Source organism: Fistularia commersonii, chromosome 33 (genome assembly GCF_037954325.1).
Source record: "Fistularia commersonii isolate RoL2024-O1a breed Wild chromosome 33, RoL_Fcom_v1.0, whole genome shotgun sequence".
Classification (NCBI taxonomy): Eukaryota; Metazoa; Chordata; class Actinopteri; order Syngnathiformes; family Fistulariidae; genus Fistularia; species Fistularia commersonii.
The window spans coordinates 9,094,093-9,109,108 of NC_141316.1; the positions used below are offsets into that span (position 1 = coordinate 9,094,093).

General features: G+C 47.1%; 1 protein-coding gene across 1 annotated transcript; it reads left to right on the forward strand.

Moving 5' to 3' along the window:
- The first annotated feature begins 7,008 nt into the window (after positions 1–7,008).
- On the forward strand, positions 7,009–13,506 carry stub1 (STIP1 homology and U-Box containing protein 1). Its single transcript, XM_086140701.1, has 8 exons — positions 7,009–7,130; positions 7,952–8,181; positions 8,373–8,571; positions 9,367–9,532; positions 9,633–9,708; positions 9,793–9,849; positions 11,154–11,270; positions 11,724–13,506. Exons 2-8 carry the CDS (start codon positions 8,068–8,070, stop codon positions 11,847–11,849), a joined length of 855 nt encoding a protein of 284 aa, XP_085996827.1. The 5' UTR covers positions 7,009–7,130; positions 7,952–8,067; the 3' UTR covers positions 11,850–13,506.
- The last annotated feature ends 1,510 nt before the right edge of the window (positions 13,507–15,016 follow it).

The following is a 15,016-nucleotide window of genomic DNA, read 5'->3' on the forward strand; positions in this document are numbered from 1 at the left end:
GGACGGCTGAGCCGGCCCTTTTGGGTCTCAAGAGGGATTTTAATGAACGTCCATCTCGTCTTCACCGTAATCCTGGAAGCTTCGGCCCCCTCCCCACATGATGATAATTAAAATCTTTCAATAGCGACTCAGCGTGACCGTAATTACCCCACCGAAACCCGCAACCCCTTCTGATCTGGTCTGAAACGCCGCCGCACGTGTTCGTGCAGATCCCATCCCCTCCCCCGACACCTGCCCTTCACCTCCCCACCCCGACACCCCGACACCCCAGCACCCCAACCCGCACCATCAATGGAACCTGTCTTTTAAAAATGAATACATCTGCTGCAAATGAGGAGCTTTTGTTGGGGAGAAAACCCTTGAGGGGACCGCCAAAATCTCCTGTCTCTGTGGCTCCATCATTTCAACGCCTCTTCCCCCTCTTCCCCCTCCCCGACTTCTAAAACACACACACACACACACACCTCTAACTTCAGGGGTATCACATCTCGCCTCCCTCGGGGTGTGCTGGTGTGCACGTTCTGCACAAAACAGGTGTATTTGAATGGAGACAACAGGTGGGATGATCGACGTCGGGCTGAGATGTTTTTCCGGGCGCTTCGCACGGTTTCAGTCGTGGAGTATTTTGGGATGTTTATATATTTAGTCTTTTTCAAAAAAAAAAGTGTGTGTGAGTGTGTTTTTATTAGCCAAAGTGTCAAAACACATCAGGATCAGCGTCAGGAATGTAGTAAAGCAGGAATGCACTCCATCACAACCCTTCAACTTTTTATTTATAAATATACTGATTTATAGAATACCAATTTAATCATTTAGATTATTCTCTAATCTACTAAAGTTATAAGAGCTCTGCTTTTCAAAAGTATTTTCAATTTTGGGTTTGTAGATGGTAATAACAGTACGAAAGATGCATTTAAAGGCCTTAAACATTTAAAGTACAAAATATACAGTATTTTTCCAGACTATAAGTTGCAACTTTTTTCACACGCTTTGAACACTGCGGCTTAAATTATGATTTTTTTGTGGGGCGCTAACAAGCTTCACGCCGCAAAAATATTTATCCTCGTCACATCGGATCAATGAGATAACCGTGAAATTCTGAGGCCGTTTAATTCTGACACCGAAGGAGACGACTTTAACGGTTTTAGTGTGCAGGAGGACGACCGAGATAGGAAATAGGTGGATAGATGGATGGATTTCTCCTCGTGTTATTTATTATTCATCTTTTTGGCCATGTTAGAGACACCATTCAGAAAAAAAGCATTTTCGTTACGTATTTGTGGATGTTACCGGTATGGATTTAATTAAAAGTTAAAATGTGTCTGTGTGAATATCTCATGTCACAACATGGACACCTGCAGCTTATAGACAAGTGCGGCCTCTACATTTACACGTGTATTTATTTAGTTATTTGGTGCCGGTTCGGTTTCTGTTCAGGTGTGCTCAGAAATTACGCTACTCTCTAATCCGCTAGTTATAAAGTGCTACATTTCAAACATTTTTTTCAATTTTGGTCATGTAGACGGAAATAACGGTGTGAGAAATGCCTACAAAGCGCATTAAACAAACATTTAAAGCGCTCTTACTTTCAAAATGTCTTTAATTGTCGGATCGTTATTGTGGGGTAAAACCCTCCGTGGTATTTGTACTGGTATCGAGTTCCCTCTTTTTAATTTTTCCTGTGGAAGCGCATTATTCTCGACGTCTCCTCTGTATTTTCACTCGATCTGAGCGCTAAATGACTTTGAAGAAACTGTGCGAAACCTTTCCGTCAAGCTGAACCCCGCCATCCCGCGCCGTCGTTGCAGACGAGAACGGAGGCGTCGATCGGGAATCGGCGGAATAATCGGGGCGCGGAGGGCGGTTCTCGATCGGCCGGCATTCACGCGCACACACATATGCATGAGCGCGCTCCTGAAAAGCCGCTGATTCATATCGGCGACTCGAGGGACGGCGGGCGGGTCTGCACTTGTATGCGGGCTAATCGGGGGCCTCTTCAGAGACAGAAAGCTCAGGGGTCGCCCGGGGTGAGATGTTTGTGATGGAAATTTGGACGGCAGGCGTAGGAAAACAAAGCTAGACGGGACGCCCCAGAGACGACATACTTTACACATGAGATAACACACATCTTGGGTTTAGAGAAAAAAAAAAGAAAAGAAAAAAAGCTCAGAGAGCGGAGAGCAAAACCTTTCTTATTCGAATTGTCGGGAGAAAGGGTTCAACCGCAGGCGCTTTCACGAAAAATGCTCGGAGAACGCTTCGCTTTCGGGACATTAGGTTTGTGGATTTACTCTGCAAGCAGTGAAGAAGTATTTTCATTGAACAGATATGAGGACCGGTTTGACGGACGCGCCGACTGGACGAACGCCACCCGCGACGAGGACGTTCGCTTTACGGTTTTACCCCGTAAAATGCGCGTTTATTGTCGCCGGGCCTGGTCGCCCGGTGGAAGCTCAGCGCCACACTGGGAAAATCACACAAAGATGAGATTTAATGGTCCTACGATTGAGCGGTTCTGAAAAGCCGACCTCTGACCCCCCCGGCCCTGACCCGCCGCAACTCCTCCCATCCTCCGGGCTCCACTGCTCCCGACCGGTCATTTGTCAAACTCCTCTGACTGATCTGATTACCGTCTAATTTGGGATCTGCCGACTGCACACTTCCAGGATCGGGACAAGCGGCTTTCGGCAACTTTTATACGGCGACAAATAGCGGCATTGTTGCGGGGAGAGAAGAGGGGTCGGGTATTTGTTGGGTTTTGGCACAAAAAAAGAGGAAAAAAACAACCCAAAATGAGATGTGTGGTGGAATGCACGTCCCAGAATTGCAGAGAAAACCCTGATATTCATATATATGATCTTTAAAATGGGTCGCAGGACTTGCGGCGTTGCAGTTATTGGGCAGGGTGTTGCTGCAAGACGGTTTCTGGCCCGGCTTTCTCTGACGTGTTTTTGAATAATCGAAGCGCTCGACAGTTGAACGTGTTTCCTGCCCTCTTTGGACAAACACCGAAAAAAACACACAAACACACACGTTTCCCTCAAGTTTGCCATTTAGGTAGCACCACTGGTGATAGCCGGTTGTGCTAACATGCTAATTTCAATGCACATTGAATAATTTTTTCATTCATGATGGGAATACAGATGCTAAAAAAAAAAACAAAAACACAATCCCATCGATTGCACTTTTCCACATAAATGTTTCACACAAAACCAACCACCTTCGCCCATCAAGTGAAAAACTCCTCGCTGATTTTTTTCTGTGCTGTATCCTCCCCGCGTCTGAACATTCCCAGAAATTTCTATTTAAACATTTGCATGCATGCACGCACGCAATTCCCCCCGTAGCTCATTATATCTGCTGCGGCTCCTTCGACTTGTGTTTGGAGTGGGGGTTCGAGGCAGAGCGGGGTTGGTGACCCTGAAGAGCACGACCTCAGGGGACGGGGTGGGGGAGGAACGCTGGGGGGGGATGGGCGCCACGCAGGGAGGGAAAGTGGACGGGTCTTAAAACACCCGAGGAATTTCACCGGAGCTGCTTTTGACTTGAAGATGTGCGGAGGAGGTCATTGTTATTAAAAAAAAAAAAAAAAGGCCCGGTTTGTCTTTAAGGCTGCAATTAATGAGAACAAACAAACAAATATTGTTTCCATCTGGAAGAGGTTGTTAGTTGACTTTGTGTTTACGACGTGGGAATGCAGCGGCCGGGGGCGGGAGCTGAACTTCCCTCCACATCTCGGAATCAGATAGAAGTTTATATTTCCCTCCAAAAACTTGGCTCCATTGTAACACCCCCGCCACCTCTTTTTTACAAGCTGCCACAGCAGCCGCCCCCACCTCACATCAATCCCTGCTGTGTTTGTGTGTGTTTCAGGGGGGGGTTCCCAGTCCATGTGCTGCTGACCACCCCGGGGTGTTAAAACATTTCTGGACAAACACGGAGGTTGAAAAGAAAACAAACTCCGGGAGCACTTTTCTTAAAGTGCGTGAATGAGTGACGCTAAAAGCATGTTCAGGGAGGTTGGGTTTACCGTCGTATTAGTCTCTTTTTGCTCATTTTTATCAAGCGCGTGTTTGAAAATAAGTCAAAAGTCACCGGCGGTCATTTTAATCTCTGGTTTTGCATCCAGAGAAACTTCGCACCCTTTCTTTGTCAGGAAGTTTAATCAGGGCTGGAGAGGTTTGTGCGTGACCTTTGACCCCCAGGGTCTCTCTCTTTGCGGTAGGTTGGCATCCAGGACATAGCCTCGTTTAACTTTTCCCCTAGCGTTTTTAAATGATAATTACGACTAAAAAGAACAACTGCGGCGATGCTGCAGAGAGCAGGCGCCGTTTCTGCAGCGTTTAAATCCGAGATCACTCTTTGCGACTGTAAACATGAGGCTTCCTGTGCCCTCTTGCCCGGCGTGTTTCACGGCCTGTTAGTTTATTTTACGAGCACGTGTGGAAAAATAACTGCTCGCATGAGCTGAGGGACCGAGGCCATGAACTTCAGCAGTCACAGCAGATACTATCATTTTTAATGTTCGGCACTTCATAACTTATGTTTGTTAAATCAAGGCCTTGTCCGTTTAGATGTTGAACCCTATTTCATGAGGCAATTCTTTTGAATGCATGGAAAAACAATTTTCAAAGATCTTTTTGATAAACGAGCGCCGATAAACGGTTTCCAAAGACAGCACGGCGGCACGGAGGACTTTCTAAGTGGGACAGTCTAAGAATTGTGGTACTTTTTCCCCTCGGGTTTGGAATAAGTCCACGGGGAGACTCCGTTTCTGAAAAAGAGCAAACCCTCCAAACAAAGGGATGTCGTTCTGGATCAACAGATCTTTGGTGCACCCATTTAGGACTTTTGTTTTTGCCTTAACACTGGGGAGAGTGCGCCCGGTCTCCCTGTCTTTTCAGGTGCTTTGGCGCTGAACGGCGGGCACCGCTGCCAAATGGGAAAACGACTACACAGGGCGAGAGAAAGAGAAAATCAATCAGGAAGTGGCAGCCTTTCAGCTGTGCCAGAAGAGCGGGGCAACTTCCTCGTCTCGTTGCCAAGGTGACTGGAAGCTCAGCCAGCTGGTGCAGCGGGCAGCAGCGCCGGGGGCCGGCCGAGGATGACGGTTGGGATTTCTCTCCAAACGTGTTCGTGTGAACCGTCGCAATATGGAGAATTTCTATTCTATTCTGCTCGTAATCCTTTGCAAACAAGACGCTAATCTTTCCAACCGGCCGCTGCTATGTAGAGCTTCCTCATGATATTTAGTGACGGAAGTGTGTTTGCTCTGCAGCCCTCCGCATCTAGGGTTACTTTTGTATTTCTGACGTGCAATCACATAATGGTTTCGCAACAAATAACGTCAAATACCGCGATAATATAAGATAAGCCTTTTTTTCCGCTCCACAGGCCGCACATCAGCCCGTGTTCCTGGTAAAATCATCAGAAACGGAGTAGGTCTGCAAAACAAAGGAGATTTATTAGCGAAACGTGTCAGTGTAAGGAAACACATCTCCTTCAGTCTAAAATATTTAAGCATCAATTATTTGATCTGCATATACAATGGTCTGTTGTTTTGCTCTTGGATACAATCTCGTGACATCAGGAAGGAAGGGGATGAAGTTTAAATAAATAGTCCTGAATGATATTGTGCAGAAATGTTCAGATATGATCCCGTAAACTGTCGGCTAACCCGTCCCGCCCACGTCACAGACACCTTTCAGACGCAGCTCCAATCCTGTAGACACTCCGGGTGTCGGCGGGGCCGCAAAAAAAAAAAAAGTACAGGTTTTATTTCCTACTTTGCACGTGGAAAAGGGTGCAGTTTTTGCAGTTCTGTTATTCGTGTTTGCATTTCTTTTAGAAAAGTCTGCAGTATCTTTAACTACTACTAATACTGCTGGTAAAGCTACACCCAGAATGTCTACAGGAGTTTAGCATCAGTGTGTCAATCAGGTTTCAGAGCCCATTTCCAGGGAACATGGAATTAGGGATTGTGGGTGTTCTGAGGGATCAGGGGACCCAGAATGGTGCTGATAGACAAACACAGCTGGGGACACACAGGACCGGCCGCTGTCTCTGTGATTCAGTAGCCCCCCGCCACACACACACACACACACACACATTTACCCGTGTGTTTGCTCAGAGGATGTGTCCTAATCTTCACACACTGAGCGAAGGCTTCTCACAGCAGGATGAAAGTTGCCCCCGCTCACAACCAGCGGCTCGATAAGTCCTACATGGATAAACTTGAATGTCTGCAGATGCCCGGGGGTCACCTACGGCCGTGTCTGTGTGTGGCTCAGCCTCTCGGTGGGTGGGATGGCGCAGATAATATCTCCTGTCTCCATGATAATCTGAACTCCGTTCCGATTTCCTGCGAAGGATCATGGATGTTCCTCCACAGGCGGTGACGTACAAAGTTATGATGCATGCGGGTAATTCAAGTTGCTCAAACCTTCCCGGTGACCCCTTGTCATTTGCGCCCTTTGGGATAATGTGATTGTAGAGCGCCATCTACTGACGAGTTTTTACTCAGTCCTTTTTGGGCTCCACTTTTAATGTGAAATCCTCCAAAATCAGCATCCTAACCCCTGGACGCAGCATCCTGACCGGAAGTCGGCTGGTTCCTGGACGCAGCATCCCAGCCGGAAGTTGCCGTCCGAAGCGGATTAGTCTTTCTAAAATAAGTTACCGTGCCAAAGCATCATTATTGATGTAGCCCCTTTACACTCACTGTATTTTACACATCTCAGTTCAACTCACAAACAGTAATGGAGACTCTGTCATGGCTCCGGTCGGCTCTGAAATAATTAAATGAGTCGGATTTAAATAAATAAATGCAATTTAAATGAATGAATAATCAACAGATGAATGAATAAGTAAATACATAGTTTTATAAATGGATAAATACACGAATGAGTGACTAAAAACGAATAAAATAAATTGTACTAATACGAATGTAAATCAAAATGTGTTTCAGAAGCCGAGCGCCCTTTCGGCCTCCGTAGACGTAACGTCAGCAAATGACGTCAACATAACAACAACCTGTCATGACAACTCGCTCGGGAAAAAAAATAATCGAGGAGCTGCTAGCGAATCATACGAAATCCCGTTTCGCTTGGATTTAAGATTTATTTTAAAAGGTGATGATCGGGTGGTTCATATCGCTGGCGGATATGGGTTAATTGAACAGTTGACATCGAAAGGGCTAACCCTCGATGGCTATGCAGGGACTAGCTTACAAGCTAACCTAGCGTTAGCTGTTTGATAGTCCGTGTTTGCGTTGCGCTCACCGGCGATGAGCTGAACTAAAGCCCAAGGCTTTTTCCCTGGGCCTGGAGCTAGTTTCCGTTGCCTCCAAGCCTCCCAGCTGATGTTATATGTTCAACCATCCCCTCCACAGCCTGGCGAGCAACTGCTAACAGACACAACCTTGTGTGCTAGCTAGCTAAAGAGCGGGCGTTAGTATTCGTGCACCGATGTCTCGTTAAAATCGGTTGTCACCGTTCACGTCCGCCTCTGCCGGGGATCGGTATCCCCCCCACCCCCCCTCCCCCGCGTTTTGGCCCTCTGTGTTTATTTCGTGGACGTGTATATCCACACTGCGTGTTCGCAGGACGACTCATTTGCAGCGTTTTATTTCACAATCCACCGCCGGCGGCGTTGTTGTCATCGCTAGCGTAACAGCGTCCCCGGTCCCCCCGCTTTGCATCCGCCCGCAAACGTTGGGGATCCGTGGCGGCTAGCTAGCCGGCGCTGCGATCCACGTCCGTCACACGAAGAGTTAACCCACCGGCGGCCCGGCCACCTCTCCACGGGCTCCAGCTGTGTGCTCACTCAGCGAATTGAATGAACGCGTTGTGGGGGGCCATCGAGGACCGGGTCTGGCCAAGACGCGCATTGCAGTGGTACCGCCGGATCATCCAGGAGTTCTGACTCAGCCCGCATGCTGTCTGTGCTCTAGTTTCAGCGCTCCGGGAGGGACAGGGCTTTCTTGAACCTGTCGGTTTGCCAGCCGAAGAGACGGGGAACAGGATAGGGAAGCAGGGCGAGGCGGGCCCCGCGGAGCCGGTGGAGAAGATGGCCGGCAGCCCGGAGAAGAGTTCCACCGCGCAGGAGCTGAAAGAGCAGGGCAACCGGCTGTTCCTGTGCCGCAAGTACCAGGAGGCTGCAACATGCTACAGCAAAGCTATCGTGAGTAACTAAGAGAATAGCACAAACCGCTGAATTCTTTGTATTTTGGTTCAAAAACTGCTCAAAACACAATGTGCCATCGTCAGAATACCAGAACCGGTGAACCGCGTCCACCTGTGAGTGCAAATGTAGCACAGGTCAACAAAGCCCTTTGCACGGGTAGTATTGTGTGGTCTCTCCTGCCTTTCCAGAACCGTAATCCATCCGTGGCAGTGTACTACACCAACAGGGCTCTCTGCCATGTGAAGCTGCAGCAGCATGACAAGGCTCTGGCCGACTGCAAGCACGCTCTGGAGCTGGACGGCCAGTCGGTCAAGGCCCACTTCTTCCTGGGCCAGTGTCACCTGGAGCTGGAGAACTACGACGAGGCCATTGGAAACCTGCAGAAAGGTCAGCCGAGGAGCTTTTACTTTCACGGGTCTCGTGGTTAAAAGAGCGATCGGGGAAAAAAATATTTGACTTCTGTTTTTCAGTAAATGAGTCTTCATTGTCCAGCTTTTCTCAGTCAAATTATAAATTTCAAGGAGCATAAAGGACCGAGGTGATATTGCTCATGAAAGTATTTCATGACATATATTGAAGTATTATACAGGTTGGTCACCGACTCCCCATTTAAATGGAAAATACACCCTTATGAAGAGGATTATTGAATAAAATTAAACCTTTAAGCAGTCGGTAAATAAAGAACGACCTCTCGGGCCAAACATTCTGTCCGAAACTGTCCGATAGAGTAAAGTGGCAGTACCGAAGGGTGAAAAGCTTTTAGTTCGGATGTTTAGTTGAAGAGAAAAGTTTCTTTGTTGAAGGCTCTGGATTTATAGATGTCAGATTAACGTCCAACAGGTTTTCAGGCAACTATGACACAGTATCCCCGTGGAAACCCTCAAAATGAACATCTCATTTTTGGATGAAATTTTAAACCGTCACCGTCCTGATTTTTATTAAATGTTTAAAGTTTGCACTCGGAGGAGCTTTTAATGTTCACGGTGTGTAATGAAGTCCTCTTACGTTGGCCCGTGTTCCTCCTCATCACCATGGAGACGGGGCGGTGCTCGGTGGTCACCTGGCTGCACTAGGTGTCCTCCAGAGCTGGAGCCGGCGCAGCAACCGAAGAACTCGATCCATTCAAAATGCTTTCTTTGGTTCGAGAAACGTTACAGTTCCTCTGATGTTTTCTTCGTGCAGCTTACAATCTGGCTAAAGAGCAAAGGCTGAATTTTGGAGACGACATCCCCAGTGCTCTGCGCATCGCTAAGAAGAAGCGTTGGAACAGCATCGAGGAGAAGCGCATCAACCAGGAGAATGAGCTTCACGCCTACTTGACCAAGCTCATCCTGGCCGAGAAGGAGAGGTGGGGTCCCGGACGCCGGGAACGCTTTCTTTGTGTCCTTTTCTAATAAAGACCCGCGAACTCGGGGAAGCTCAACTGGAATAACCTTGTCGTTGTGCAGAGAACTGGAAGAATACAAAGAGAAGCAGGACGACGATCAGAACGGAGGAGATGCGGCGAAGATTGCATCAAAACATGTAAGTTCCCCAAATACTTGTGAACGCTGACGCGCAAAGGTAATTACGTTCATCTCGCCGACTTATTCTGGTAATCTTTTACAGGACAAATATTTAATGGACATGGATGAGCTCTTCTCTCAAGTTGACGAGAAAAGAAAAGTGAGTGAGACATTTTTTTTTTGTCGTTGACGTGTCATTTCCTGTGTTTGGCTGAAACCCAGACTTAACCCCGGTTTGCATCGAGCCAAAACTCCAGAGACTCGTCTTCGGGGGGGGGGTGAGGCGCTAGCCCGATGAGGCGCTAACCCACAGGCGTGACGCTCGGCACGCTCGCCCACACAGAGCGCGCTTCGTCACGCCGTCGCCTTTGAACGTCGAGGAAAAGATAGAAATAGTCTCGAATCCCCACTTGAGTAATGTCGTATCTCTGCTGTCTTTCATCTGCGGTGGCTCTTTGTGTTTTTTCCTGCGGGTTTTCTATTCTGTCTGTCGTAGCAGTTAGATGCGCACGTTCTCTCTAGAACTGCATCCTATTTCTGGCCCAACTTGTGTCCATGGTAACCGTCACTGGTCACTTGCAGAAGCATAATTACACCTGCTCAAGACGGTTTTTGATTCCGCCGAGGTTGCTGACAGGTGGTTGTTGTTTGAAATACCTCAGGACTGACCGCTGAGCCGGTGCTGTCCTGTCTGACCTGCAATAGAGTCTCCTTATTCAAGCCGGTTAAGCCTTAAATGAATAGCAACGAAATGAAATTTGAAGGCAGTGTTTCTTTTTAAATTCCCCACTTTGTGAGTCGAACAGATGATGCCAGCTGGAGGGCCTTTTAAAACTCTCTGTAGAAACATTTAAGACAAATAAATCAGCGCACAATGTCCGATCTGATCTGGTGTAGGCTTTTTTTTCCAGGACCTCTGAGCCGTCGATAAATCTGAGACCACGGCCTCGTCGGTCAGGTTGAGGTCAACGCTCCAGGACGGGACTTTTTTTTTTTTTTTTATCCACAACATTATCATTCCTTCCTCTGTAATACCTCAGGAATCCGGACACGGGTGATGGTTTCAGGTGTGGAGCTTCATACCGCAGAGAACAGTGATCTGCCGCTCCAGGCTGCGATCTGCTCTGGAGCTGAGCAGAGTAACGGGATGAAGCCCCGCTTTACCGTCCATTTTCTTTAGGACAGCTAATTGTGAACCGTTGGCTTCTTATTTACTGGACTTTCTTGTGGTTGTGTTCCGCGTATAACTACAGCGGGTTTGACGTTCGATCCTGGCAGCGGCGGATCCCACAATATTTAATGTAACATGATGCCGTTTCACTCGTAGCGAGGATTTATGAGCTGCCAAACTGCAGCGTGTCATCAAACAATAATGAAAACACAACATGCACGGTATGAGAGAGCCATTATTGCGTTGATACCGCAATGCATTAAAATGCCCGTGTGTGTTTTAATCCCCTGCAGAAGCGAGAGATTCCGGATTATTTGTGCGGTAAAATTAGTTTTGAGCTGATGAGGGAGCCCTGCATCACACCCAGCGGAATCACCTACGACCGCAAGGACATTGAAGAGCATCTACAGGTCAGTGACAGAACCTGCTCGCTTCGCCCTTTTTTATTAAGATAAAAGTGTTTCGGGAACGAGCAAAAGTCGAGCGTACGTGCTGTCCGAGAAGTCTAGACCGAGCCGTCCAGAAATATTTGAAAACTACCCGTTAGCAGCGGATCCCCGTCCACTGAGCGAATAACTTAATAACTCTTTCATTAAAACATTTCTCTCGTTCTTAAATGTTCCAATGGATTAATTTGATTTCGCCGGCTGCTCTCTGGACAGCCGGAGCCCCGTGATTTCAAAATTCTTTTCGCATGAAGCCCGGCGGAGCGGAGCGGGCCTCCTTGCGAGGAGGACGCCGGCAAAAGGCCCCACGCCTCGCGCCGTCCGCACACCCGAACCCACTCGCGCCGCTCACATGAAAACATTTGATGTTTAAAATGGCCGTGTCTGATTGTGACCGCTGTGAACCTGCTCTTGCAGCGAGTGGGCCACTTCGATCCGGTCACCCGGAGCCCCCTGACCCAGGACCAGCTGATCCCCAACCTGGCCATGAAGGAAGTGATCGATGCCTTTATCCAGGAGAACGGCTGGGTGGAGGACTACTAAACCGACCCCCCCCCCCACCGGTCTCCTAATTCTCCATTGTACCTTGACAAGTCGACAGGAGACAGATCACCCCTTGCCTGGAAATGTACTTTACAAAAGCAGGAGAAGCCACGCCAGGGACTAACGACAAGGAGCCATGTACCTCGTCTCTCTCCTCTCCTCGCCACATCTTCGCTGTAAAAACTTCCCGCTACCAATTGTGAGGCTCGCCGCGGCCTGCTGCTCCCTTTAAAAACCTTCCCTCCTTTACTTTCTCGCTCTCCCCTCTCTCTCGTGCCGCATCTCCTCCTCCTCCTCCTCCTCCTTTCTTTTCTTTTCAAGAAGAACGAGTTTTCCGGCCTCTCCCCCTTTTTCTGTTTCTCCCTCCAAGTGCCACAAACCCAGAAAAACCATCAGCACCGCACTTCGGTCCTTGATTCCGCCCGTAGGAAACATCTCGCCGGGCAGAATTCACACTTTCATTTCGTCTTTCCTTCCCGATTCTACCTTCGGATTCGAACGGCGGTGCGTTTGCCCCAGATTTGCCGACACGGTTCCGCCGATCCATTGAGGGTGAGCGGTTTGTATGCAGGTTTTACGTGACTGTTGAAAAAAAGAGCGCGCCGTAAATCGTCTCCGTGAGTGTGTGTGCAGCCGTCAGCGGGACAGGAGGGATATTTTCTCGCACCTCCAGGTGGTGCTCCAAACACACACACACACACACACACTCCTCCAACGTGCCCCCATTTCTTGACAATTGGATTTGCATATCAATCACAATCCAGTAAAGACAATTGAAATGAGCTGAATGTAATGTGTAATGTATAATTTAGTTCTCTGGTTGACCTACAGTAATTCAAAATGTGTTGTTGTTTTTTTCTTTTTTTTTTTTCTTTTTTTTTTTTTTATCAGGACAATATAAGATTTTCACTAAAAGCGGCCTTGAACTGGAAACAGATAAAAAAAAAAAAAAAAAGAAATGTAAAAAGGTCGCTGGATATAATATTTAGAGAAAAGCTTTCACATTGCTGGATATTCATTCGAATCACGTTTGAATTTTGATAAATGACTTTTAAAGCTGATGCTACAATGTGCTTTGAAAGACTGGCCCGCGTTCATTTTCTCACAGACTCGCCGCCGTTTTCCCGGAGCGAAGTCGGACGGTCGCCGCGAGCATGAAGCCGGGTACCTTCTCGGGCGAGGAGGCCGTCGTTTTTCCCGCCGTTACTTTCCCGCACCCGTCTTCACACAGTGTTACCGGGAGAAGCGCGGTTGCAACGACTCGATGTAAAGCAATCGTTTGCACGGAACTGAACCGGCGGAGAGACTCCGGGGGGTTCGAGGCTCTCCGGTGTCGTTGCCTCAAGCTGCTCCTTACTAGAACATGCTGGAAGAGTTCTTCTCCACAGCTTGTGTGGACGAGATCATCCGTAGGCCACACTCTTAGTTCACAGGTATTTCAGCCGACCGTCGGCGGGTGGTTCATGTCGGGGCGTCGCCAGTGTAAATAATTTGCTTGTGTATCTCAGATTTTATTTCTTGACAAATTAGGGTTCTTTTTTTTTTTTTTTTCGTGAGAAATCCCTGAGCTTGAGAAACTGTATTAAATGTAGATATGTTGATAACATTATTTCCCGGTTCAAGTTTTCATTTGTTCCCATTAAACCATGAACTTTGACCTTTGTTGTTGTGATGTTTGGGACGAAGATTGTGGCGTTAAAATGGGGAAATAATTGGCTGTGAGAGAAGAGGGTTAAACGGAGACAGAAGACTGGAGCAGCCCTAATGACAAGAAGAAGAAGAACAGGGTTTTATGAAGATGGTGTAACATCTTGACTCCCCTCTGGTCTGGTTGTGCTGAGCTGACGCCAAAGGTTTAAACGCTGAGAGAGGTTTAAACTCAATGTGGGTCAAAGATAGTATTGAATATATCACTGCACACGGATTTCAGTTTCAGAGACAGAGCCGCCGGATGCCAACACACTCTCCGAGTCCTGTATCTGTTTTTGATTGCGGCCTTTTTAAAAATATATTTTTATTATAATATTTATTATGTAATTATATATATATACAATTATATTAAATATATACTAAAAATATAAATATTAATATAAAGATTATTAAATTACTTTTTTTATATATTTCATAAATTTTGATGTAATAAATTTTTTTAAATTTAAATATTTCAATAAAGCACATTTATTACATAGTTACATTGAAACACAGTTAACAAAGTAACGACATTCAAAATCATTTATCTGAAGAACTGTAAGAGATAGGGTTCCAGCAATTGGACCTCCCTCCACATTGTCTGGGGTGAGCTTTCCAACGCCGCCACTTCCAGGCTTGTGACTTTTTGTTGGAGACTTAGGTTTGACATTAGGTGAGGGGTGGGGGTTTTGGTTTGGTGCTGATGTTAGGGTTAGGGTTGGGGTTAGGACTCTGGTTAATATGAGCTTTGCATTGGCACCAGTACCATGTTTGTCCTCCATGAACTGGATGACTGACACTGGTTTTGAAGGTTTTGAGGAAAAAAGAAAAATCATGGTGATTAGGATTGAGCTAATGTAAGGGTTTTATAGGCACCATCACCAAAGTGGTATGCTCAACATCCTTTATCTGAACAACAAAATGAGGTAGACCAATGGCAGTTGGATGTAACCCTGCATTGTCTCAGATGGGCTTTCCAACACAACCACTCGCTACCTTATGCGACTATTAGTTGCAGAGTTAGGTTTGGCATAAGGGTTAGTTTTCAGGCTGGAGCCGGGGTTAGGGATAGGGTTAAGGCTCTGGTAAATGTGAGCTTTTTGTTGCTACCCGCACCAAGTTTGTGCTCCATTACCTAGATGATTGACTCTGGTTTTGAAGGTTTTAAGAAAATAAGAAAAAAATCATTGTCATTACGGCTGAGATGAGTTAATATGGTTATAACCAGCGTTACCTTAGTGATGAGGCTCAACATCCTTCATCTGAAGGACTATATGAGATAGACCAATGGACACTAGACCCCCCCCACACACACACACACACACACATTGTCTTGGATGGGCTTTCCAACAACACCACTCCAAAGCCTGTGCGACTTTTGGTTTTGGGTTGGAGAGTTAAGTTTGCCATAAGGGTTAGGGTTTTTGGTATGGAGTTGAGGTTAGGGCTCTGGTAAGTGTGCGCTTTCCATTGGTACC